The sequence below is a fragment of the Sphaerodactylus townsendi genome, linkage group LG01 (genome assembly GCF_021028975.2).
Source record: "Sphaerodactylus townsendi isolate TG3544 linkage group LG01, MPM_Stown_v2.3, whole genome shotgun sequence".
NCBI lineage: Eukaryota > Metazoa > Chordata > Lepidosauria > Squamata > Sphaerodactylidae > Sphaerodactylus > Sphaerodactylus townsendi.
In genome coordinates, this window is record NC_059425.1 from 17,320,943 (window position 1) to 17,345,013 (window position 24,071).

The window sequence follows — 24,071 nt, forward strand, 5'->3', positions numbered from 1 at the left end:
GGCTGCAGAGGGGATTATATTTAAGTGCATCTTTTATAATCACAGCCTTTTTAGATGTGGCCCCAGATTACTCAGCTGCATATCAGGCAATCTTATTACAGCCGGTTTACACAATTATATGTTGTAGAGCTGACTCCAGCAAACACTCTTCTGTGGGTGGAAGACAGGACAGACGAGCTTTTTAGAAATACAGGTTACTTTCTGCAATCACCTTCTGATGCACTGTACATTTTCCAGGATGGAGAATGGAGTTTGCTCAAATTCGGAGTTGATACTGAAGCTTGCTGTTAGGATTGGAATATGCTGCCACAGGAGGTGGTGATGGCCACTAACTTGGATAGCTTTAAAAGGGGCTTGGACAGATTAATGGAGGAGAAGTCGATCTATGGCTACCAATCGTGATCCTCTTTGATCTGAGATTGCAAATGCCTTAACAGTCCAGGTGCTCGGGAGCAACAGCCACAGAAGGCCCTTGCTTTCACATCCTGCATGTGAGCTCCCAAAGGCACCTGGTGGGCCACTGCAAGTAGCAGAGAGCTGGACTAGATGGACTCTGGTCTGATCCAGCTGGCTTGTTCTTAGGATTCTGAGGGAGTGTTTGAAAAAATTATGGGAACACCTCCCAAATCTGATATTAGGGAAAATAATAGGCATGTGACATTCCTGATCAAGTGGTGGGATGTTTTCCTGTGTCCTCCATGTTATCTCACAGCTTTGTGGGTGACATCCCTCCCTTTAGGCGGTATTTGATGGGGTCTGCCTATACAACCCCCTCTACAATGTACCACGTCTATACATAAACACCACACCTGCCCTCCCAGAAGTCATTGCTGGTGATGGGTTCAGATGCCACAAGGGAAAACAGCCAAAAGACTAACAAAACGAGGGAACCCGCCAACCGATGACACACATACACACACTAATATACCCTGGCCTTCCAGCACCAGGCAGCAAGGAACAAAACAGTGAAAATCCACCCCCAAAACACACAAGTATATTGCATCTCAAGATCAAGAAAGACTCCCCGTACTGAATTTCCCAGGATCTTTGCTCCAGGAAATCCAGAGTAAACCCTAGAGGAGGGAGATCTTTCCCTGGTCTTGACCCCCACCCCAAAAAAACAGTTCCAATGTTCCTACCCCATGGCCTTAAAAGCGGAAGACTCATCCTTATACTATATTGTCCTGAGAAGTGGGACAGAGGGAAATGTCTAAACTCTTATGGGTGGGACAAAGGAAAGAGATGCTCAATGCCTCCCCCCCCCCATCTTATCCCCCCCCCCATATATTAGCAACAGGTTGGTGGTTATAAATGAACCTCAAAATTAAAAACAAACAAACAGCAGTGCAGTTCCAGTAAATAAATAAGATATGAGGTCCCTTCCCTGCTCGGCAAAGAAATGCGGGAAGGTGTTATAGTTTACATCCCCCTCCCCAAAATCTTCTCATTCCACACTAAGTGTTAAATCCAGAGGAGATTCTGCAATCCTGAGCATTAAAATCTGAAGAAAAAAAATGGAGAAACCTGTGCTCCCTGTTATACACATATCCGAATCCTTAGAGGGGCCCCACCCCCTCAGTTCTTTCTCCAAAATGGTAAAAAAGGGTGGGAAGGGGAAGCAGCATCTGGATAAAAGGGAGAGGGAAAAGGGGCAGAGCCCCCCCTTAAATTACACACACACTCCCCACCCCAATAAGTTAAACTTGGCAGTATCACACGGCCACACACAAACCCCACCCACTCCCCGTCCCAACCCGGATAAGAAAGTTTTGAGAAGCCGACGTAGAAACGAGGTCCTCCCAAATTGAAGCCAGGCCCATGGAAACCGGCTTTCATAGTACTTGGAGTATGTGCGAGTCAGTGGGGCCTCGAGGCAGTTGCAGACTGGCGTTCTGAGGGATCTGGTCCAGCAGCCGTAGAGCCCCAACACGCACCCCCAACCCGTGCACCATGCTTTGGTTGGCCCATCGGTCCCTTATTGCACGACCCACTCCTCCCACCCTCCCAGGTCCTGAGATTGACGGCGGCTGCGGCTCTCCTCGCCGTCCTGTCGTTCTCACACCTCGGTCTCCACTCCGGCCAGTTTGGGCCTGAGGATACGGGGCGTGATGCCGGCATTGAGGTCCGTTTCAAATTCCAGCAGTTGGCCCATGAAGTTAAGGTTGGGGGAGATGACTGGGCGCCGGCCCTTGACGTACTTGTAGGCGTCGCCCATGGTCATAAGAGTGTGCTTCATCAGGTACGCGATGACGATGGTGGCCGAGCGTGAGACGCCGGCTTGGCAGTGGATGAGGACGCCTTTGCCGCTCTGGTGAGCTTCCTCTGCAGTAGCGGGAGGAAGAAACAAGGCGGGGTTAATACAAGAGGCTGAACCACATGACTTCACCCTACACGGGGTCAAACGATCACTTCCATCTTCGCCTAGGACAGTGGTGGCTAACCTATGGCACTCCAGATGTTCATGGACGACAATTCCCATCAGCCCCTGCCAGTATGGCCAATTGGGAATTGTAAGTCCCTGTGAACATCTGGAGAGTTGCAGGTTGCAGACCCTTGGCCTAGGATGAGCAACAAATGGCTTTAGGGGAGCAGCCAAAGAAACTTTACACACATAAAGCTGCATTCTCCTAAATCAGTACAGAAAGTCAAGTCACAACAACACGGAAGTCAATTCAGGAGGAAAAGAAAAGGATAACACAGGTTGGGGCTAAATGTAAACATGGTATAAAAATAAAGGGCGCTTTGTCCTGTTAATTCAGACTTTGTGCTACTTTATTATTTTCTTCACAATATAAATCACTTCTGAAGGTCATCTGCTGTGATATATATGTCTCAGCTCATAATCATAAATAATAGTTTTTGACGTCCAGTGAGAATTCAAAGCATCACTTGTAATAATATACATCATATACCAATGATCAAAAATGTTAATATGCAACAAATTGCAGCTGTGACAATTATTTTATTATTAGCCCTTCCGCAGACCTGTGTGAGGGGGTAGTTAGTTTCCTACAGGGCACTATAAACCTTCACGTTATTAGGGATAAGCGTTAACTTGAGGTATTGTAAAATATATAACATATGTATTTTTATAATTTTGTTTTCTGTTACTTTTTAATGTTAGTCAACTGTGTCTCCTTTTAATTATTGTAATGGATTATATTTTTGATGCTTTGAAGGCCTATCTATGTATGTACTATGCCACAAAGGCAAGTAAATTCTAATCTGGAGGAACCGGGTTTGATTCCCAGCTCTGCCACCTGAGCTGTGGAGGCTTATCAGGGGAATTCAGATTAGCCTGTGCACTCCCACACACGCCAGCTGGGTGACCTTGGGCTAGTCACAGCTTTTCGGAGCTCTCTCAGCCCCACCTACCTCACATGGTGTTTGTTGTGAGGGGGGAAGGGCGAGGAGATTGTAAGCCTCTTTAAGTCTCCTACAGGAGAGAAAAGGGGGATATAAATCCAAACTCCTCCTCCTCCTCTTCTTCTTCTTCTTCTTAATGGCAAATCATGAAATGAATAGCCTCAGACAGGATTTCCAGATAGACTTTGTGATTCAAAACTGTCTTCCTCTCCTCTCCTCCATTTGAACCTCACAACAATCCTGTAAGGTAGGCCAGGCTGAGAGTGTGTGACTCGCCCAAGGTCTGTAAAAGAGCAGGGATTTGTGTTGCTGGCTTCTACCCCGCTGTGACCCCCCCCCCCCCCGCCCTTGGTTGCCAACACAGCAGGCCATACCAATGAATTCGAAGGCCTCCTCGAAGTACTGGCGCAGGTCCTGGCGGTTGTTGTCGGTGGCTGGAAGACGCTTGTAGCGGAGGCGCCCGCTCTCAGCGTGATAGAGGGGCAGGTGGGTGGTGACGTTGAGGACGTGCCCCACATTGAGGCTCAGCATCCGCTCGAGGTCTTGCGCATCTCTTTCGTTGCCCAGGAACAAGAAAGGCAGGATGGGGCTCAGCTCAGCATTCTCCAGGTCAGGCGTGAGCGGCGGGCCCAAATCCTCCGGCCCATCTGCAATCTCTGGTGTCACCAGGCTGCCTGCGGTCAAAACAGCAATGAGCATGTCATGAATATGTTGCCACAGGTGGAGGTGGTGACGGCCACTAATCTGGATAGCTTTAAAAAGGGCTTGGACAGATTTATGAAGTCGATTTATGGCTACCAATCTTGATCCTCTGTGATCTGAGATTGCAAATGCCTTAACAGACCAGGTGCTCGGGAGCAACAGCCGCAGAAGGCCATTGCTTTCACCTCCTGCATGTGAGCTCCCAAAGGCACCTGGTGAGCCACTGCGAGTAGAAGACCTGGACTAGATGGACTCTGGTCTGCCCCAGCTGGCTTGTTCTTATGTTCATATAGAGCACATTTGAGGGTTCAAACTGCATAGGTTTACTTAGAGATCTGCTCTCCGCTTTTCACCCAGGTGCAGGACTCCAAGTAGTTCGGAATACCCTTCTGCCCTCTTTTGCTTTATTTCCACAACAACCACCCTGTGAGGTAGGTCAGGCCAAGAGAGTAACTGCCCCGAGGTCACCCACCCATTGAGCTTCCATGGCAGAGTGGGTATTTGAACCTGGGTCTCTGACACTCTAAATCAGTGATTCCCAAAGTGGGCGCCATTGCCCCCTGGTGGGTGCTGCAGCGATCCAGGGGGGCGGTGATGGCCACAGGTAGAAACATTAATACATATATCTTTCTGTTCAGGGGCGAATCTAGGCAAACTGGAGCCCGGGGACAAAATCTGAGTTTGGTGCCCCCCCCACCCCCACCCCAGGTATGGATGACCACCCTCCCCCACAACGACCAAACAATGATTTTTTGCAGCAGCTCACAAAACACCTCCCACCACCAGCAAAACATACATGGCTTTCTCCCCACCAACTCTCTTTCCTAATTGTGTCCTCACACCAACCCTATGAGGTAGGTTGTTAGCCTCAGAAAGAGCTCCAAAGCAAGGAATTAACTTCTTTAAGTGATGTAAATCTCTCACAAGTCACCCCATCTGAAGGCATTTACTAAGCAAACATCAGCATCATCTCTCACAAATCACCTACCCCCAGCAAAACAGGCATGGCTCTCCCCACCACTTTCCTGATTGTGTCTCCTCACAAATTCAACCCTCCTGTGGAGAGGTAGGTTGCTAGCCTGAGAAACAGCTCCAAGCCAGTGCAAGGGGAATTAACTCTTTAAGCATGTAAATCTCACAAGTCACCCCCCCCATCTGAAGGTTTACTCAAGCAACGCCAGTATCATCTTCGTCTTGCTTCTGGGCTCCTGCTCAGCTTCTTGCTCTTTTTCTGTGCACTGCTGCTCCCCAGCTGCCGGGATGAAGGCTTCTGGAGTAATGCCACACTTAATTTTAAGGCTTAATAAGGCATGCTGGGTTAGAGGGAGGAGGCGGAGCTCCTCGTGTCCTGCTCCTGGGAGCCTTAGTGAGTCCTCCCCCCGCCCCTGGACACTCCAGGCCACGGTACAGAGTGGGCGGGGCTACAACAGGCACTGGGAGCAGGCTGCTTCCAGTGCCTGCTATCTAGGCTTGCTCAATCCTGCTCTGTAGGAAGATGTTTTGGCGCCCCCCACAGTGATCTCAATCGATGCGCCCGGGGACAAGGGGTACCCCATGTCCCTGGGCAGGAACGCCAGTGTTTCTGCTTTCTAATTGCTACAAGTACCTGTACCACTTCCAGGGCTAAGTAATATTTTTTCTGGAAAGGGGGTGGTAGGCCAAATAAGTTTGGGAACCACTGCTCTAAATGCTACACTATGCCAGCTGTCTACATGATCATGCACAATAAAACCCTCAAAAAGGTAAGATGTTAGCCATATTGGTCTGCAGGAGAACAGCTAGATTTGAAACCAGTAATGCCTTGGATATGATTTTCAGGGAATAAGCTTTTGAGAATTAAAACTTCCTTTGTCAGACCCTGAAAATCTTTTTGGTCTCTAAGGTACTACTGGATTCGAGTCAAACCACAAAACCCTCAAGCGACCCCGTAAGGGAGGCCAACATCCTTCTCATATTGATGAAGGCAGGAGGGCTTAAGTCATGCATGCATGGGAGAGGCAGGATTTGAACCCTTGTGCTTTACGCGTCAGACTGTATACTCTGTTTCAGAAAAAGATGTTAGTACAGTCAGTTAAGGTGCAACTCTTGAGGAAATTGTATTAGAATATAGTCCCAAACAAATATGAGAATTATCATTCATTTTTATGCTCTGCCTTTGTCAAAACCATTATTTTGTGCATTATTGCACATATAATGTTGTATAATTAAACCACATGCCAAAATTTATTTTTATTTTCAAAAGGGGGGAGAAGGGCTAGATAGGTGGAGCATTCTTCAACAAAGAAGGTCCAGCATGTTGAGCTCTGTGGCGGAGGAATATACAACCTTACTAACATCTTTTTCTGAGACACACTATTCCTTTGTTGTTCCAAAACTGCTACTTCTAACTCTACACTTCCTCAACCCCAGAAGCCCCACACACCCTTGGCCTGAATTATAATTCTTTACTTACTTCATTTATACCCCACTTTCCCCCTCATTGAGGACCCAAAGCAACTGACACGTGTCTCCTCTCTTGCATTATATCCTCACAACAACCCTGTTAGGTAGGTTAGGCCAGGACAGCGTGATTGGCTCAAGGTCACCCAGCAAGCTTCCATAGCAGAGTGGGGATTTTAACCTGGGTCTTCCAACACTCTAACTACTGCCTCACTATAGCTCCCACACATTACCCATAGCAATGAAAACAGCTAAGGATTTGCAGGGTTCAGAGGACTGGGGTGGGGGAAAATAATCATACTGAACTTCCGGGAAAATAGATCACCCCCCATGAATAATGATCAAGACTTCCTTGTAAAAACCAGCATTGTAGCGTGGGACGTATTCAGGCCAAAGCAATTATAATCCTCATCCCAAGTAAACCTGCAGACGTGACTGGTTTATCCTGTTCAGATTGCCGGTAGAAATGCAAGTGATTATTTGGTACAAGGGGCAGAGAGTGAGAGTGAGAGTGAGAGAGAGAGAGAGAGGGAGGGAGGGAGAGAGAGAGAGAGAGAGAGAGAGAGAACGTGTTCCTTGAAGGAGGATCTGGCTTTAAGAAATAAAAGGAGACAGGCTGGATCTGGTAGATCTGTTCCCTCCTGCAAGAGATCTTCCCTGAATGCAACTGGAGCAACACTGTTCATAGAATGGACTTGTCAGTTCCAGCCTCCTATTCTGCCCACCATTTTGGTGTCATTTGTTCCCTTGTACCCTGATCTTGATAACCCAGGCTAGCCTGATTTGAGGAGATCTCAAAAGCTAAGCCGGGTCAACCCTGGTTAATATTTGGATGGGAAACCCAACCACCAAGGAAGTCCAGGGTTGCTATGCAGAGCCAGGCAGTGACAAATCACCTCTGACCACCTCTTGCTTTGAACATTCCTTGACTATCACCATAAGCTGGCCATGAGTTGATGTCATTTTCCAGCACCACCATTAAGTTTTATTTGTGTGTGTGTGTGCGGGGTGTGTGTGTGTGTGTGTGTGTGTGATGCAGAGCATGAGGGCCATAATCAGCAGAACTTTTATTCAGCAATTGCTATCCTAATTCAGTGGGGCGGGGTCAGGTTCTGGATCGACCAACCTAGAAAATGGATGTAGGTTCTTGGGTTCTACATCTATTCTTTGGCTGAAATCGGGTCTTTTTCTGTGCCACGACAGAACTGCGGTATTCACTTAAGATCAGATTATAGAGTTTGGGGGGGGGGACAGTGATAGAGTGTCCCTTCCCCCTACCCCCCCCCCACCCGTGTGAAGCTGGCACTTCCACCCAAGCCGGATGTGACATCATTGCACAAAAATACAGATTGTTCCCCACGCCTGGGCCAGGCCTGATTGAAAGCCTCTTGAAGGACTCAGCTTGACTTTCCGCTGACAGTGTTTAGGTTTAATTAGTAGTAGATCGCTCGCCTGCTATATAATGTGTCTCAGAAAAGATAAAAGTATGGTTAGCTGAGAGGCAGCAATTCTGTGAAGATTGGTCTATTTCCCATATTGAATATAGTCCCAAATGCACATGAGAATTATCATTCATTTGTATGCGCCGCTTTTTACTGCTGTGTTGCATAATGTTGCATAATGAAACTGAATGCCAAAACATGTTTTTACTTTCACTTTTTCAAATGGATGGGAGGGCAGCAGGAACTAGGACCCAGGCAGAGCATTCTACAACAAAGAAGGTCCAGCATGTTGAATTCTGTGGTAAAGGAATATACAACCCTACTAACATCTTTTTCTGGGACAGACTATAGTAGGCAGCTGGGAACCCTAGGGGAGGAGAGGCAGATGGGGTTGGCACTTCATAGAGCAGTGGTTCTCCAACCTTCCTAATGTTTGGCAGGCCCTTATCATAGTGAGTTCCTCATGTTGTGGTGACCCTCCAACCCTATAATAATGCTTATCCATTTTGTGAAGGATATGTTCACTGATGTAGAGAGTCTTAGGGCTAATTCCCTCTGTGAAAGGGCCGTGCTTCAACTCCTTTAGGGGTCCTGACCCCTAGGTTGAGAACCACTGCCCTAGAGTCTACCCTCCAACACAGCCATTCTCTCCGGGAGAACTGATCTTGATTGTTTAGAGCTGAATAGTAATAGCAGGTGATCTCCAGGGGCTACCTGGATGTTGGCAACCCTATCCATCGGGAGAAAGGCAGGGTGTGAAAGAAGTAAATAAATACTGCTTATGTCACTGATAGAAAATGGCCAGAAGAGTTCCCAGGTTCCTGGTGTTAGCGGGCAACTGCTGCCAATTCACTGGGCCCCCTGCCATCCCTCAGTTGCTCCGCAGGCAGAAGCGGTCCAGCGTGGGGGCCGGGGGGGGGGGAGTGATCGGCCCGCCTGGCATGATGACATCACTTCCACACTGACACGGAAGCGCTGGCATCATTCCAGGGACACTCTAGCACTCTCCTCAACAACTCTATGGAACTCTAATTGGCAGCTCCAGGTTGGGACAGTCCTGGAAATTGGGGAGTGGACCCTTGGAGGTCGGAGTTCAGGGAGGGAGATCGGCAGGGATGAGCTGCCCTAGACTCAGCCTTCTGAACTTTTCTTTTAATCCAAGGGAACTCATCTCCGTCACGAGGAGATCAGTTGTAATGCCAGGTGAACTGCAGGCCTCACCTGGAGCTTTTAATTGAAGGTATTGAGACCAGAGCAGAGTAACAGTCCAGAGTCTCTATCCTGGAGAACCAGTTCTTATAGAATAAAGCAAAAAGGAACCGTAAGGATTTTTGGGAGCCTTTTTGGAAAAGGATCCCCCCTCCCCCCAAAAAATTACAAGATAACAGGCCATTGTGAAGGTTTCAATGGTGTAATGGTTAAGAGCAGGTGCACTCTAATCTGGAGAACCGGGTTTGATTCCCCGCTCTGCCACTTGAGCTGTGGAGGCTTATCTGGTGAACCAGATTAGCTTGTGCACATGCCAGCTGGGTGACCTTGGGCTAGTCATCGTTCTTCAGAGCTCTCTCAGCCCCACCCACCTCACAGGGTGTTTGTTGTGGGGCGGGGGAGGGAAAGGAGATTGTCAGCCCCGTTGAGTCCCCTTACAGGAGAGAAAGGGGGCGATATAAATCCACACTCCAGAGATCTAGTGCTCTCCCCACCCTCCGTGCCAAACACCGCCTTGTATCTCCAAAGCTGCTCCATTCGGCAAAAAAACTATCCCTGTCTTGTATGGCAATTCCCCCTTTCTTCCACTTTCCTCCCTCCCCGCCCCAAGCATGCTGTGGTCTTTTTTTTTTCCAGAACATTTCCTTTGCTGTTCTCAGGCACTGGCAGGGCAAGGCCCTCTGTTTTCCTGCCCCAAACATCTGCTGAGTAAAACGACACCGTCACCCCTTGTGACTCTGAGTTCTAGGAAGGAGTGGGGAGGGGCTCCGGACTGTGCAAGAAGGTCAGAGGGATGATGTCATGGTCCCAGCTGGGCAGAGTTTCTTTTGGTTCAATAGGTTCTGAGCAGGTGCTGGAGGGGGGCGGGGTGAAGCTTGCCCCCCCTCCCCCTTCCCTTGCCATCTGGTCACCCAGTTGGAATGAAGTCACCCAAAGAAGGGCAGAGAAGTGTTAACCCCAAATGTCCTAGGTTTTTAGACTGCAACCTGATTTACAATCATTCTGGGGGCGGGAGGGGTGGGGTGGGGCGGGAAATATTCTGCTGTTGGGGCTCGTCTCCACTTGAGCGCTCTGCTGGTCTCTGGTGATATCCTGCTGGTTTGGACCAAATGTTTCTCTGGTCCAGCGCCCTGTTTCCAACTGAGGACAGTCAGGGAGTCTATCAGCAGGACAGCAAGTAAACAGGGATCACTGGGGTGTTGTGGGGTTTCTGGGCTGCATGGCCGTGTTCCGGTAGCATTTTTTGAGTTTGAGTTTGGATTTATATCCCCCCTTTCTCTCCTGCAGGAGACTCAAAGGGGCTGACAATCTCCTTGCCCTTCCCCCCTCACAACAAACACCCTGTGAGGTAGGTGGGGCTGAGAGAGCTCCGAGAAGCTGTGACTAGCCCAAGGTCACCCAGCTGGCGTGTGTGGGAGTGCACAGGCGAATCTGAATTTCCCCAGATAAGCCTCCACAGCTCAGGCGGCAGAGCTGGGAATTAAACCCGGTTCCTCCAGATTAGATACACGAGCTCTTAACCTCCTACGCCACTGCTGCTCCTGACGTTTCGCCTGCATCTGTGGCTGGCGTCTTCAGAGGGATCTGGTGGCAGTCTGGCGGGATGGGTTAAGGTCCCCCGCCCTTCTCCAAGCAGGTATCACAGATGTGGATGACTTAATATGATAGAAGGACATCAGGAAGGAGATACGTGGGTCCAGCAGGAAAAGATCCCTTAACCCAGATGGGCCAGGTCAGCAGGGTGGGGACTGGGAGCTGATAACACTCTTGGGAGCAGAGAGGGAGCTGTTCTTGGGGCTGAGATCAACAGAGCTCTGCCCTGGAGTCTGGAAAGGGCAGCCATTTTGACCGGGTGCTCACCTAAGGAGCCGAAGGACTTCTTCCAGGTAATGGAGAATCTGTAGACAGCTAAAATATCCTAAGCTGATGAGCCTGGCCTATTTTTAACAACTGATAGGGCATGCTCTCAGCCCCACCTACCTCACAGGGTGTTTGTTGTGAGGGGGGAAGGGCAAGGAGATTGTAAGCCCCTTTGAGTCTCCTGCAGGAGAGAAAGGGGGGATATAAATCCAAACTCTTCTTCTTCTTCTTCTTCTTAATCAGGGGCTGTGATAAAAGTCTGCTTGTCAACGTTTTCTTTTTTTAAATAAATACTTTTAAACGTTGGATGCTGGAAGCATTTTTTTTTTGTCCTCATAGACCCCCGCTGCCACTCAGGTGGAGGAGTGGGGAATCAAACCCGGTTCTCCAGGTTAGAATCCACCTGCTCTTAACCAAATCCAAAAACCTTTATTAGGCATAAAACCAGTGCCAAGAATTTCAAATACAATAAAAAGATCATTATTGCTCAACTTGCAGTACACCGAGCAAAAACATAGCAACAGCTTCAGATATTTCCACACTAGAGCTATTTAGAAGCTTAGCCATTTTTGTTTTATCAGAGAGGAGCATAAATCCTGTTGGTAACACAGTTCTCAAATTGGTTCTGATGTTGTTGTACTTTGAAAAATGGAGCAGCATATGAGAAGCAAGTGTGGCAGTTGTATCAGGACAGAATTGACAGCGACGCTCATCTTGTGGAATACCAGAGAATCGACCTTGAAGATGTGCTGACGGAAAAGAGTTACACCTTGCTCTGGTCATGACCCATCTGCTATTGTAATTAATAAGTTGTTGCAGATATATAGCAGGGCTAGTTTTCTGAGGGATAATCCCAAAGACTATTGGAGCTGCTCTTAACCACTACACCATGCTGGCTCTCTCAGCCACCTGGCCCGTTGTCCCTGCTTCCCTGCATCCCACCCCCGATCAGCACCCCCAGTCACTTCAACCCCTGCTTACCTTTCCTGCCCGTCCCCTCTTGTCCATCTTTGTTGAGCAGATCCAAGACCAGATGCAGATTCGGGGAGGGCGGTTTGGTGGGTTTGGGGATGCCGGCAGGGAGCGTCAGAGTCTCTGCGCCGGTGCAGCCGTTCTGCTCTTTGGGCCAGAGGCGCTGGAGCGAAGAGTCCCTGCCGTCGCCGACCCCCCGCGAGGAAATGAAATCCAGCATAGCCAGCTTGCCTTGCTGGAGGCGCCGCCGCCCCGCGGCATCCACCGCTCCGAAGTGCATGGCGCCCTGCAGGTGGCTCTTGGTGAACTCCACCAGGTTCCGGCAGTCCAGGATCAAGGGGGACGGCTGCTGCTGGGCCCGTGACCTGGTCATCTTCTTGGCCAGCTCGTCCGGCCAGATGGTGCGGACGCTGTAGTCGTCGTCGTCGTCCCCGCCGTAGCAGCTGGGGGCAGGCGAAGAACCCCGAGGGTCGTAGGCCACGATGGGGTCGCTGCTGCAGAAGCTGCAGGAGGAGCTGACGGACTTGACCGAAGGGTTGCAAGCGAGGCAAGCCAGGGTCCGTAGGGCTGCCGGGGCGCAGGGCAGGCAGCCCAGCTTCTTGACTGACGGCGGGCTGGAGCAGCTCAAGGAACGCAGGCTGGAGCGGCAGGAGAAGCATCCCAGCGAACGCAGGCCGGACTTGGGGTTGGTGTCGTCGCAGCGCATCAGCCGCCAGCAGCCCCGGCAGCCGCATTTCAAGGGGTGCATGGTGCTAGCGGGGCTGGAAAGGCAGGAGGAGCTGGCGGAGGTGTCCAACACCGGCTTGGAGTTCTCCTTGAAGCACCGTTTCTTCAACTTGGCCTGAGGCAAAAGGACCTTCAGTGGGGGGCCGGGCACCCCTTTCTTCTCACCTGGCTTAGGACCCAGCTGCAGGGAAGGGTTCCTCTCCGATACGCGGCCTTGCGTCCCCCCCGTCGATAACTTGAGGTCAACGGGGTAGGATTGGTTGGGCTGGAGAACGGTCTTGAGGGCCTCTTCGCAGGGTCCCTTCGGAGGTGGCGAGGCCTGGCCCGACGGCTTGCGGACCGGAGACAGCTGCTGCCTCTCGCCGCCACCGTTGTTGGAGAAACTGTGGTTGAGGCGCAAGGCCAACGTCTTGGGTCGCTGCAACACGCCGATCCGTTCTTCTAGAGGCGAGGGAGGCATTGGGAAAGGTGAGCTGCACACGGAGAAAGGAGCGAGAGGAAACAGGTGGGTCAGAAGGGCACAGGCCAAGTCTTAGCTCTTCAAAGATTAATTTAGGACATCCTTATATTTCTAGTCAAGAAGCTTAGAAACACACAAAGGGCAAGCCTTGCTGTTGTGCTCCCACTGAATTGTGGGATGGAAGTATCAGAGGCGTAGCAAGGGGGGGAAGTGCCGGGTGCACTGGTGCGTCCTCCGCCCCTGCCACGCCCCCATCCACTCCAGAACGCTTTCGCCACGCTCCCACAGGGGCACGCGCCCGGTGCACCCACCCCCCTTGGAGCTACACCTCTGGATGGAAGTAATACCTCCAAAGACAGTGTTATCTGAATTGGTCTGATCTGTTCCTTTAGAGGTTGGGGAATTTGCTGGGAACAGACCTTCAATGCGAGAGGCGGGTAGGGGATCTACACCTGTTTTTTACCGAGATCTGTGCCCTAAAGAAAGCCACTCAAAACCAGGATTAAGAGGAGAAAGGTTACAATTTTATTGAAGGATTAAAAATAATAGAAATACACTCGTGAGTTGCAAAAACACACGCAGAATTCCGAAGAGCCTAGGAAATAAGAGAGATGATTGACGCCGGGAACAGAAAAGGGCACTGGAAAGGACGGCAATATTTACAATTCCAGGAGAGGTCCAAGGACAGCAAGAAAAAAGCAGTCAGCGCTTGGCACAGGAAAATGACATCACACGCAAGGAGGAAGTCCAAGAGTCATTTGCTACAGATTCGGGGGGTCTAGTTATAGGAAAAATTGACCCTCTGGGAGCGCCCCAGACCGGGGTTTTTTGGCTGTGCGGATTAAATTAAAACAGGGGCATTCCAAGTCTTGATCAGTTTGGACTGTTAAAACAAAGAACCTCTGGAAATTTGACAATCCTTAACAGTTGGACGGGAGGTTGAAGATTAAGTCAATGCTCGGGGAAAAGGGTGCAGGGCGATTTAGCCGGTTCGCTGATGAAATCAGGGTGCGAGTCTTTTTGTGAAGCCAGAACCAGCTGCACAATCTGAAGGCCAGGTTGTTGTGAACCAGATTCAAGTGGCCGTGCCTTCAGGAGAGGCATTATCTGAAGCTCTGCATTCTTAATCTGGGAGGGGAAAGACTGATGTCATGCGTCAAGCATGATATTAAAGCCCTTGAATTAAGACTGGCATCCATCTTGCCCATGCTCTGCTCCATGAATCTGTGTTGTATATGATATCAAGATTGTGATAGTCCCAGCAGAAATGACCCCCATGTCTGGCGATGGCTTGTCTGGGCATCAATAGGTCTCTTAAAATGTAGGCTTAAAACCTTGCACTTTTTGGCTTTTGTGATTTCCTAACAGCAGCGGAATAACAGCTATGTGTCTGAAAGCCGAAGAAGGGGCTTGTTTCTCTGCAAAACGAGATTTATTACACTGGTTGTCTCGTTCTGACTATTTATGATCACTTAGAAAGTGACTGAAGGAACTAGTTTGACTAATTGCACCGTTTGAGGGGTGTAGCTTACCTCATTGTACTTTCTTTATTGCCTGTTTCACCAAATACTGAATGTGGCCCTTTTCGCACGGGCCAATTAAACCGGGATAACACCAGTAAAAAACCCGGTTGGGGGGGGAACTTCACATGGATCCTGATCTTAACGCGGATACACTCCACGTCCCCCTCCCCCCGTTTTGGCTCCACATTTCCCCTCCACGTTCCCCCCTGAACGGTCCCGGCCGTGAGGCACGTATGAACAAGAGAATTGCAGAAATCACAATTCTTGAAAAACCCTTCCCTGGTTCCCATCTGTGGAGCCACGCAGGGGAAACAGGCCGTATCATGGCCCGGGGGGTGGGGCGGGGCAGGTCCTGTCTGCCTAGAAAGGAAAAAAAAAAGGCAGGCAGAGAATTTAAAAAGATGCACCTTCGTGCGAAGGCACACGCCCCAGCCAACATGCTAGCTGTCCACGGGACAACCAGCCATGCGAAGGGGCCGGGGTAAGACCAGGTTCATGCAACCCGCCTTTCCCCCACTTTTATTGGCCAGTGCAGAAAGGGCCTGTATGATACTGACTGAGAAAGCAGGACTGATTGTATACACCCTTTGTGCTACCAATTTATCTCATAAGGAAGAGGAGGAGGAGTTTGGATTTATATCCCCCCTTTCTCTCCTGCAGGAGACTCAAAGGGGCTTACAATCTCCTTGCCCTCCCCCCCCCCACAACAAACACCCTGTGAGGTAGGTGGGGCTGAGAGAGCTCCGAGAAGCTGTGACTAGCCCAAGGTCACCCAGCTGGCGTGTGTGGGAGTGTACAGGCTAATCTGAATTCCCCAGATAAGCCTCCACAGCTCAGGCGGCAGAGCTGGGAATCAAACCGGGTTCCTCCAGATTAGATACACGAGCTCTTAACCTCCTACGCCACTGCTGCTCCTACAGAAGCATTTATCCTATGTTTGTAACATTATGCTTCAATCTGTATTATTTACTTGCGCTTCCTCAGCCTATGGCTTTTGTCTCAATATAGTTGCACTGCATTCATTTCCAGTGAGTTTAGAACTATGTTTGTTGTGGTTGTTCCCTTTGTTACACTAAACTCACCTGCTTTGTTGTTTCCCTCTTAAAATGTAAAACCGGCATCTTATCTGTCCTGCAGTCACACGGTCTCCCGGGTTTGAATGCTGACGGATCATATTGGTTAAGATCGGGGCAGACTGGCTCTTGAACTTAGCGGGGAAATTCCTGGCAGGATATTTCCTTGAGGGCTGCTGGAAGCCAGGAGTAAGGTGAGCCAAATGACCCCAAAATGGCTGGAAACACCAAAAGAACACATGGCTCAGATTTGTGGCCCGCAGGGACGATCGCAGCAGATGCGGCCAGCTCCATCTAACGTCATCATTGGGATGACCTGGATCCAAGACAAGTAGCCCCGGCTTGCTTCAGGGATGCTTTGACGTCTAGCTCTATCGCTGTTTAAGTTAAGCTACCGCTGGTCTATTCAGCCCAGCTCCAACTTTAACACCTTTTCAGAGTTTTGGGGATGAAAGGTCTTTTGCTAACAACTCTTAACAAAAGAAACGGAGGAATGAATTGGTTGTCACTGTCTGCCTCCAAGAGGCATCTTCTAACTAGGAACTGCTATCTCTGCTCCGCCCTCCCCCCGCCCCCCCCGGCCTCCTCTGCTTCCTGGAGATGAAACTGGATGATGAAACTGGATGAGAGCATTCACCAGCCCCAGGGAAAGCACTCTGCACATGTTCAAACGGCACATGTTCAAAACGTTCCTTGACATTCCAAACGACTTCCTCTAGCCTTAGATCCTGGCTCAAGTTGTATTAGAAGAAGAGTTTGGCTTTATACCCTGCTTTTCTCAACGGTAAGGAGCAGCTTAGAAAGTCCTTCCCTTCCTCTCCCTACAACAGATGTCTTGTGAAGTAGGTGGGGCTGAGAGAGTTCAGAGAGAACTGTGGCTGGCCCATAGTCACCCAGCAGGCTTCATGTGGAGGAGAAGGGAAAACAAACCCAGATCTAGTCTATCTGCTGTTAACCACTACACCGCACTGGCTCCATCTATGGATTCTGTGCTACCACTGGCATATTTGAAGGGAAGAAGAAGGAGGAGGAGGAGGAGGAGTAGTTTGGATTTATATCCCCCTTTCTCTCCTGCATGAGACTCAAAGGGGCTTACAATCTCCTTGCCCTTCCCCCCTCACAACAAACACCCTTTGAGGTGGGTGGGGCTTCCCAGAGGAGGAGGTGCCTTCCCAGTATCCCCAATTCTTGTATGTCTTCCCTCAGGACCTACTTGGCTCTTGGATTCCAGATTTCTGATTGGCTGAAATGTCTTTGTAAACTTGCTGCCTCGGACACTCGCTCAAGTTTCGTTTGTTTCCATGCCAACCACCTCAGCCCCAGTTCTCTTATAAAGTATCCTTCTTTATACTGTAGTCTGACCCCTAACCAGCCTTCCTAACCACTGCAATTTAAAAAAAAAAACTCCATTTATACCTCACCTCTCTGCTCCACAAGGACACTGAGCTGTTTATTTTGTCTCTTCCTCTCCCATTTTATTCTCAGCATAACCCTGTAAGGTAGGCTGGGCTGAGAGTATAGGGCTGGTCACTCAGCCAGTGGAGATCTGAACCTAGATTTTCCCCTGTCCTAGTCTGATACTCTCACCAGTACTGTATATATGTATATAAAATAAACTACACTAGCAATATCAATAAGTGTGGTATTGTTATACGATGTTTGTAATGTTATATTATAATTCAAGCTTTATGGCAGAATGATAGGTTAATGGAAGGTACAACAATGTACATAACTGCAAACATGCCACACCTTAAATTGATGATTATCTTATAGAATTGCATTTATTAATATTGATCACAGTACATGATGAGTATATGTATGTATGGTTATGTACATGACTGCATCTTCCATTAGTCTATCATATCTGAACCCTTTGGCGGACAGCGGCATATAAGTTTGATGATGATAATAATTCTGCCATGAAGACTGAATTATATTATAAAATTACAAACATTTAAAATTTTTATTTTATTTTTATTTTTCAATTTATATCCTGCCCTGTCCCCGGCTCAGGGCAAGCCACAACAAAAAACCATATACAATATTTAAAACAGTTAAAATATCAATAATATAAATAATAATACAATTTAAAACAGTGACATTTCAGTGTCCAACCAGATGATAAAACAGATGGCAGTAAAAGTTGGAAATAAGTTGGAAATATAACACAATGCAACTTGTATTAATATTGCTAGTGCAATTTATTTTGCATAGATATGATAGCCTGGGTTTCAGTTTTGTGTGTGTGTGTATGTTATATGGTTATTGAATTAATGCACTGTACCTTCCTTTTTTCCTTGAGTGCTCTAACCACTAGAGTTCCTTCTGTACTCTAACCACTAGACCACACTGGCTCTCAGCTGGCAACATTCCTTGAGAGCCAGTGTGGTGAGTCCCAGAGGTTGAGCAGGGAAATCTGGTTTCAGATTCCCACTCAGACCTGAACCTCACTGACTGGCCTCTGAGCCAATCTTGCTCAGAGCCTAATATGGGTTGATTGGGAAGATAAAACCAAGGCGCGTGTATACAGCCATGAGATCATTGCAGGCAGGGCAGGATAAATATGTAATGAGATAGTCATGAAGGGAATGGAATCCAAAATGATGCAGGTGAGATAAATCCAGTTGAGTTTCTGCCTGTTAGCCAATACCACGATAGCCAGTTCCGAGCCAACACCATGAAAGCCAGTTCCGAGTGTGTGTTTACTCCGTGCTCGCGTAATACTTATTGCCAGATTGTGCCTCTGGGAAAAAAGAACCTGGATTCCGGTGGTGGTAATTTAGAACACTTGCGTAATGTTTTAATTTATTTGGTTCCTGCCAGCCAGGGAGAGGAGCCAAGAGTCCTATCCCTGACAACAAGAAATCGTAGCAAGACTGTTGGACTCTGGAGATTTCACAAGCTGCGGCTCAGACACTTTCATGCTTATCACCGCACCCATGAGGGCTAGAAGCCCGGTTGTTTGTTTAAAACAAAGGAGCAGCAGTGGCGTAGGAGGTTAAGAGCTCGTGTATCTAATCTGGAGGAACCCGGTTTGATTCCCCGCTCTGCCGCCTGAGCTGTGGAGGCTTATCTGGGGAATTCAGATTAGCCTGTACACTCCCACACACGCCAGCTGGGTGACCTTGGGCTAGTCACAGCTTCTCGGAGCTCTCTCAGCCCCACCTACCTCACAGGGTGTTTGTTGTGAGGGGGGAAGGGCAAGGAGATTGTAAGCCCCTTTGAGTCTCCTGCAGGAGAGAAAGGGGGGGTATAAATCCAAACTCTTCTTCTTCTTCTAAAAGAAAGCCACGGCACCGAGAGGCTTTGGATGAATTTCACAAGCAGTTGACCACTTGCATGGAATTAGAGAGAGGGTCTTTCCCTCACACACCAACTGCTTGGCCAGACAGCTCTATCCCAAGACTTTCTGAAGATATCGTTCAATTGGTCAAAGCCACTACAGAGTGGAAGAGATAGCAGACTGGCAGAAAAGCCCTAACCTCTCTCACTGCCCTCTGAATAGATGAAACTGCCTTCTATCACTGGTCCACGTCACTCACCGAGGCCCCTTCCGCACATGCAGAATAATGCACTTTCAATCCACTTTCAATGCACTTTGCAGCTGGATTTTACTGAGCGGAATAGTAAAAACCACTTTCAAACAATTGGGAAAGTGGATTAAAAGTACATAATTCTACATGTGTGGACGGGGCTGAGTACTGCCAATTCTCCCTCCAAGGGCAGAGTAGGAGGTTCCAAGGGGAAATTTAGACCAGCACAAGGTCAGCTGGGAAGTTCTGGAGTTGCGGTGTGGACACACGCATCTTCCTCCTCATTGGTGTGCATCGCCTTTGTCTGGAGCATGCTTGCCTGGTGGAATGCTCTGTCTGAGGAAACCAGGACCCAGAGTGACCTTACACAGTTCCACAGGGCCTGCAAGACATAGCAGATCTGCCAAGCATGTGGTTGAGGCAACTACACTTAACCATCTAGCTCTGCCTGTCCCAATCTTTGATCTCAGTCCCAATCTTTGATCTCAGGAGCAGCAGTGGCATAGTGGTTAAGAGCAGGTGCATTCCAATCTGGAGGAACCGGGCTTGATTCCCCGCTCTGCCGCTTGAGCTGGGGAGGCTTATCTGGGGAATTCAGATTAGCCTGTGCACTCCCACACACCCCAGCTGGGTGACCTTGGGCTAGTCACAGCTTCTCGGAGCTCTCTCAGCCCCACCTACCTCACAGGGTGTTTGTTGTGAGGGGGGGAAGGGCAAGGAGATTGTAAGCCCCTTTGAGTCTCCTGCAGGAGAGAAAGGAGGGATATAAATCCCAAATCTTCTTCTCTTCTTTTATTTAGTCATCAGGGCCCCTCAGAGTTATGGTTGTAGTTATTAGTTAGACTTATGAATTGGAAGCCCACCACCGCTTAGATCTAGTAGTATGTTTTATTGATGTTTTAGGGGCTTTCCAAGCCTGGAGGGTGGGCATATTAAATCAAATAAATACATTATATAAAAGTTCTTGGTAAGTGTACATGTGTGATTTTTCCATATCTTCCTACTTCTCCCTCCGTGAATATTCGCAGCCCCCCCTCCTGTCGATTCCTCAAAGCTGCCTTTACATACTTCGGGATCTCTGAGTTAGGAAGTTATCTCAGAACTGCTACACAGTGAGGATTTCCTTCCTTGCTATGGACGAATGGCACAGACGGGCCAAACGAGCAAAGGTGTAAAACACAAGCAAAACAAAACTAAAGGCACACAAAGAAACTTCAGATATGTAAACAGTGTGTATTCAGCGATCACGATGCGTTTTGTGTCAAAGCACTTTTTCGGGAGATCAAATCTTGCTTTCGAGAACAGCTCAAAACGTTTCTCAAACAGCAGCCGATTTTTCCCTGTGTAAAATAAACTGCTCACATCTTTGGAGTTTCTTTGGGCACCTTTTGTTTTGCTTTGTTCGCACCTTTGCTGTGAAAGAGCCAGAAGACAAGGCGAGTGGCAAGCCCAAGACATTTAGAGGGCAGCAGCAGCAGCAATGAATCAACCACCCGTAAAAAGTGTGTTTTGTACCTAACTTCCTTTGGTTATCAAGTAAGATCTGTTGTCTTATTGAAACACTTGAACATTTTGCTCAGCTGCCCAAAATACAAGCTTTTTAGGGATGCTAGTTATTGCTAGTTCGGAGAGAACTGGGACTAGCCCAAGGTCATCCAGCAGGAATGTAGGAGTGGGGAAACAAATCTGGTTTGCCACTGCTCTTAACCACTACACCACGCAGCTCTTAACCACTACACCACGCTAGCTGTTGTCAGTTTCCTGGGCTGTGTGGCTGTGGTCTGGTGGTTTTAGCTGGTCACAGATGCTGGTCCAAACCACTAGACCACAACCACATAGCCTGGAAAACCTATAACAGACAGTTGATTCTAGCCATAAAAGCCTTCAGCAATGCCCCAAAGTACCTTTTATTAACATAAAATATTGAAATATTTTTGTTTGCTTCTATTTAATAAAAGTTGTTCCATGAAGGGGGGGAAATATGTTTTTGGATTTTACTCTGGATTACAGAACTTCCTGCAACGCCTGTTTAGGAAAACAAACAAGAAGAGTTTGGATTTATACCTGCAAGGAGAGTCAAGGTGGCTTACGAGCTCCTTTCCCTTCCTCTCCCCACAACAGACACCTTGTGAGGCTGAGAGTCCTACGAGAACTGTGACTATCCCAAGACCACCCAGAAGGAATGTAGAAGTGAGGAAACACATCTGGTTCACCAGATAAGCCTCTGCCACTCAGGTGGAAGAGCAGGGAATCAAACCCAGTTCTCCAGATTAGAATCCACCTGCCTCTTAACCACTACAAAATTCTGCTGTTGCAGAATGACCTTTTATTCCAGAGCCAAAAGGGGAGATTTCAGCTAGAAATGGCTGATTTAGAATTTATCAGGAAATTCCAGCCTATCCAATTATGCCTCAATTGTGATAAGTGTTTCCACTCAAGGTACAGGTGTTAAAGTAGCTGAACAAGGCTGCGTGAAAGATCGTTGTGCTCAGAGCGTGCTCGGTTCAGCTTTGTGTAGAAATTTCAAGAGGCTGCACCTCTTGCGCTTCACTGCCGTTTGATTCCTCTGCTTACTCTCTTTCCGCTCTGCAGCTGCGTATGCATGTCAGCTAGTGGAGGCTGCACTTCACGAATCGCAGGAACCAGGTCAAATGGCTGAACTACAAAACTGAGAAGTCCAGTCCATCCCAGAGCCAAATATTGTTGTGCCTAGAACTTGCCTGGGCAGGCTTATACCGCAATCTCTCAGCCAAACCTGTGACAGAAGGACAATATTGCCCTACCTTACAGGGCTGTTGCAAAGATTTGCAGCAAGATAAGCCTTCTGCTTTGCATTATGGGAATAATCACACTGATCGGCTTTACAGGGGTGTCATAAAAGATTACAAGAATGCTCAGAAATGCGCCACATTACTGCATTTACTGGAAATAGGCCACGGTGCCCTGACTGCAAAGTGTGATGTACAATAAGGCACCAAATTATGCTGCAAATATTTAATGAAGTGCTAAAGTGGACAGTGCTGAAAAGTGCAAGCCGTGCAAACTTCCTATGACAATATGTACAGCATAAATACAATCTGAAACACAACTGTGGAAATACAATTTAGATTGTCCATCCCAAACAAAGAGTCTGTCCCAGGAGCAGTAGTTTGATTAATTCTTATAATGAAAGCACCGAAGCAAAGTCATTTATGTGCCTAGAAGCTCCTGCGGCGTAGGCTTGTGAAGGTTCGTCTTTTTGCACTTTAATCTGGTGCCTTAATATACATTACAATTTGCAGCCAGGGTACGGTGGGTTATTTCCAGTCAGTGGTTTCCAAACTGAACCCATTACATTTTGTTTGGATTTTCAAGCCACGTCATTGTATTACAATAAATTCTTTAAAAATTGTCACATGACTGTGTTGTTCTTTTAGGAGCCACAAGACTCTTCGCACTTTAAGAATAAACTTCGTACATTCGCAGCGTGACGGTTGCAATCCCAAGGATATTTTCCTGGGTGGAAGTCCATTGCTTAACATGGAAATATGTTCTGAGTAGACCTGTTTAAGGTTGAGCCCATAGTTGTATAGACTACAGACATACACAGAAAGAGCAGACATTTGCATCACCATGATTGAGGACATTAATTTTAGGTTGGGGTGCTTTACTTACATTCAAAATGCTTCCCAATTTGGACTGTGTGTTGTCCTGGCAAAGTAATAACCATAGTGGCGTAGTGGTTAAGAGCAGGTGCATTTTAATCTGGAGGAATCGGGTTTGATTCCCCGCTCTGCCGCTTAAGCTGGGGAGGTTTATCTGGGGAATTCAGATTAGCCTGTGCACTCCCACACATGCCAGCTGGGTGACCTTGGGCTAGTCACAGCTTCTCGGAGCTCTCTCAGCCACACCCACCTCACAGGGTATTTGTTGTGAGGGGGAAAGGGAAAGGAGATTGTAAGCCCCTTTGAGTCTCCTACAGGAGAGAAAGACATATAAATCCAAACTCCTCCTCCTCTTCTTCCTCTTCTTCTTCCTCTTCTTCCTCTAAGTAGGTTATCATGTCTAAGGGAATGAGCCATGATCCCAGATCTCACTGCTTCAAATCTTGTGTCTGCCACAAACTTACAAGGTAGTCTCTGGCAAGACACTCAGCCTCAACACTCCAATCTAAGTTGGGACAATAATACTGGCCTTCTATACAGGGCTGTTGGAAAGACTATGAGATAGTGTGCTAAGTACTTTGTCCCATTTTACAGATAGGGTCTACCTGGCATGCCCTGAACCTCACATCAAACCATTAACATGGGATTTGAGTGAAATTTGGCTCTCAGGGGATCTGTCTTCTCATACATGAGCTAATCTCTCACCCAGGGGCGTACCGCCCTGGGGGACATATGGGGTCAAACGCCCCCGGGCTGCAGCCATTTAGTCATGTGGGGGGCAGAAAATCGCCCCCACACCCCTCCTTCTTCCCTGATGACCTGGTGCAAAAAAAATGGTTTGGTCGTGGTGGGGGAGGGCGGCCACCCATATGGGGTGTGTGTGTGTAAAACTCAGATTTTGCACCGGGCTACATTTTTCCTAGATACGCCTCTGCTCTCATCATTAAAAAAACCCAAAGCTTTACAGCCTTCTATTTTAATAACTTGCTTTGAAAAAAATATATATTACATTGTCAGCATCAAAAGTGATTTTTTAAAAAAGCCAATGAAGGCTAAGAAATAATTTCCTATCTCACTGTATTTTCTCTTCCTTTTTTTTTTTTAACACACACAACATTCTGG

General features: G+C 48.2%; 1 protein-coding gene across 1 annotated transcript in view; it reads right to left on the reverse strand.

The window, feature by feature from the left end:
* Window positions 1-473: 473 nt before the first annotated feature.
* The window catches only part of LOC125441361 (dual specificity protein phosphatase 10-like), a 31,979-nt gene continuing 8,381 nt past the window's right edge, over window positions 474-24,071 (reverse strand). The window contains exons 2-4 of the mRNA XM_048511911.1: window positions 12,000-13,189; window positions 3,741-4,040; window positions 474-2,322 (exon numbers count right to left, since the gene is read on the reverse strand). Of these exons, the coding sequence (XP_048367868.1) occupies window positions 2,057-2,322; window positions 3,741-4,040; window positions 12,000-13,176 (1,743 nt within the window). The 5' untranslated portion in view covers window positions 13,177-13,189 and the 3' untranslated portion in view covers window positions 474-2,056. The remainder of the gene's footprint in view (window positions 2,323-3,740; window positions 4,041-11,999; window positions 13,190-24,071) is intronic.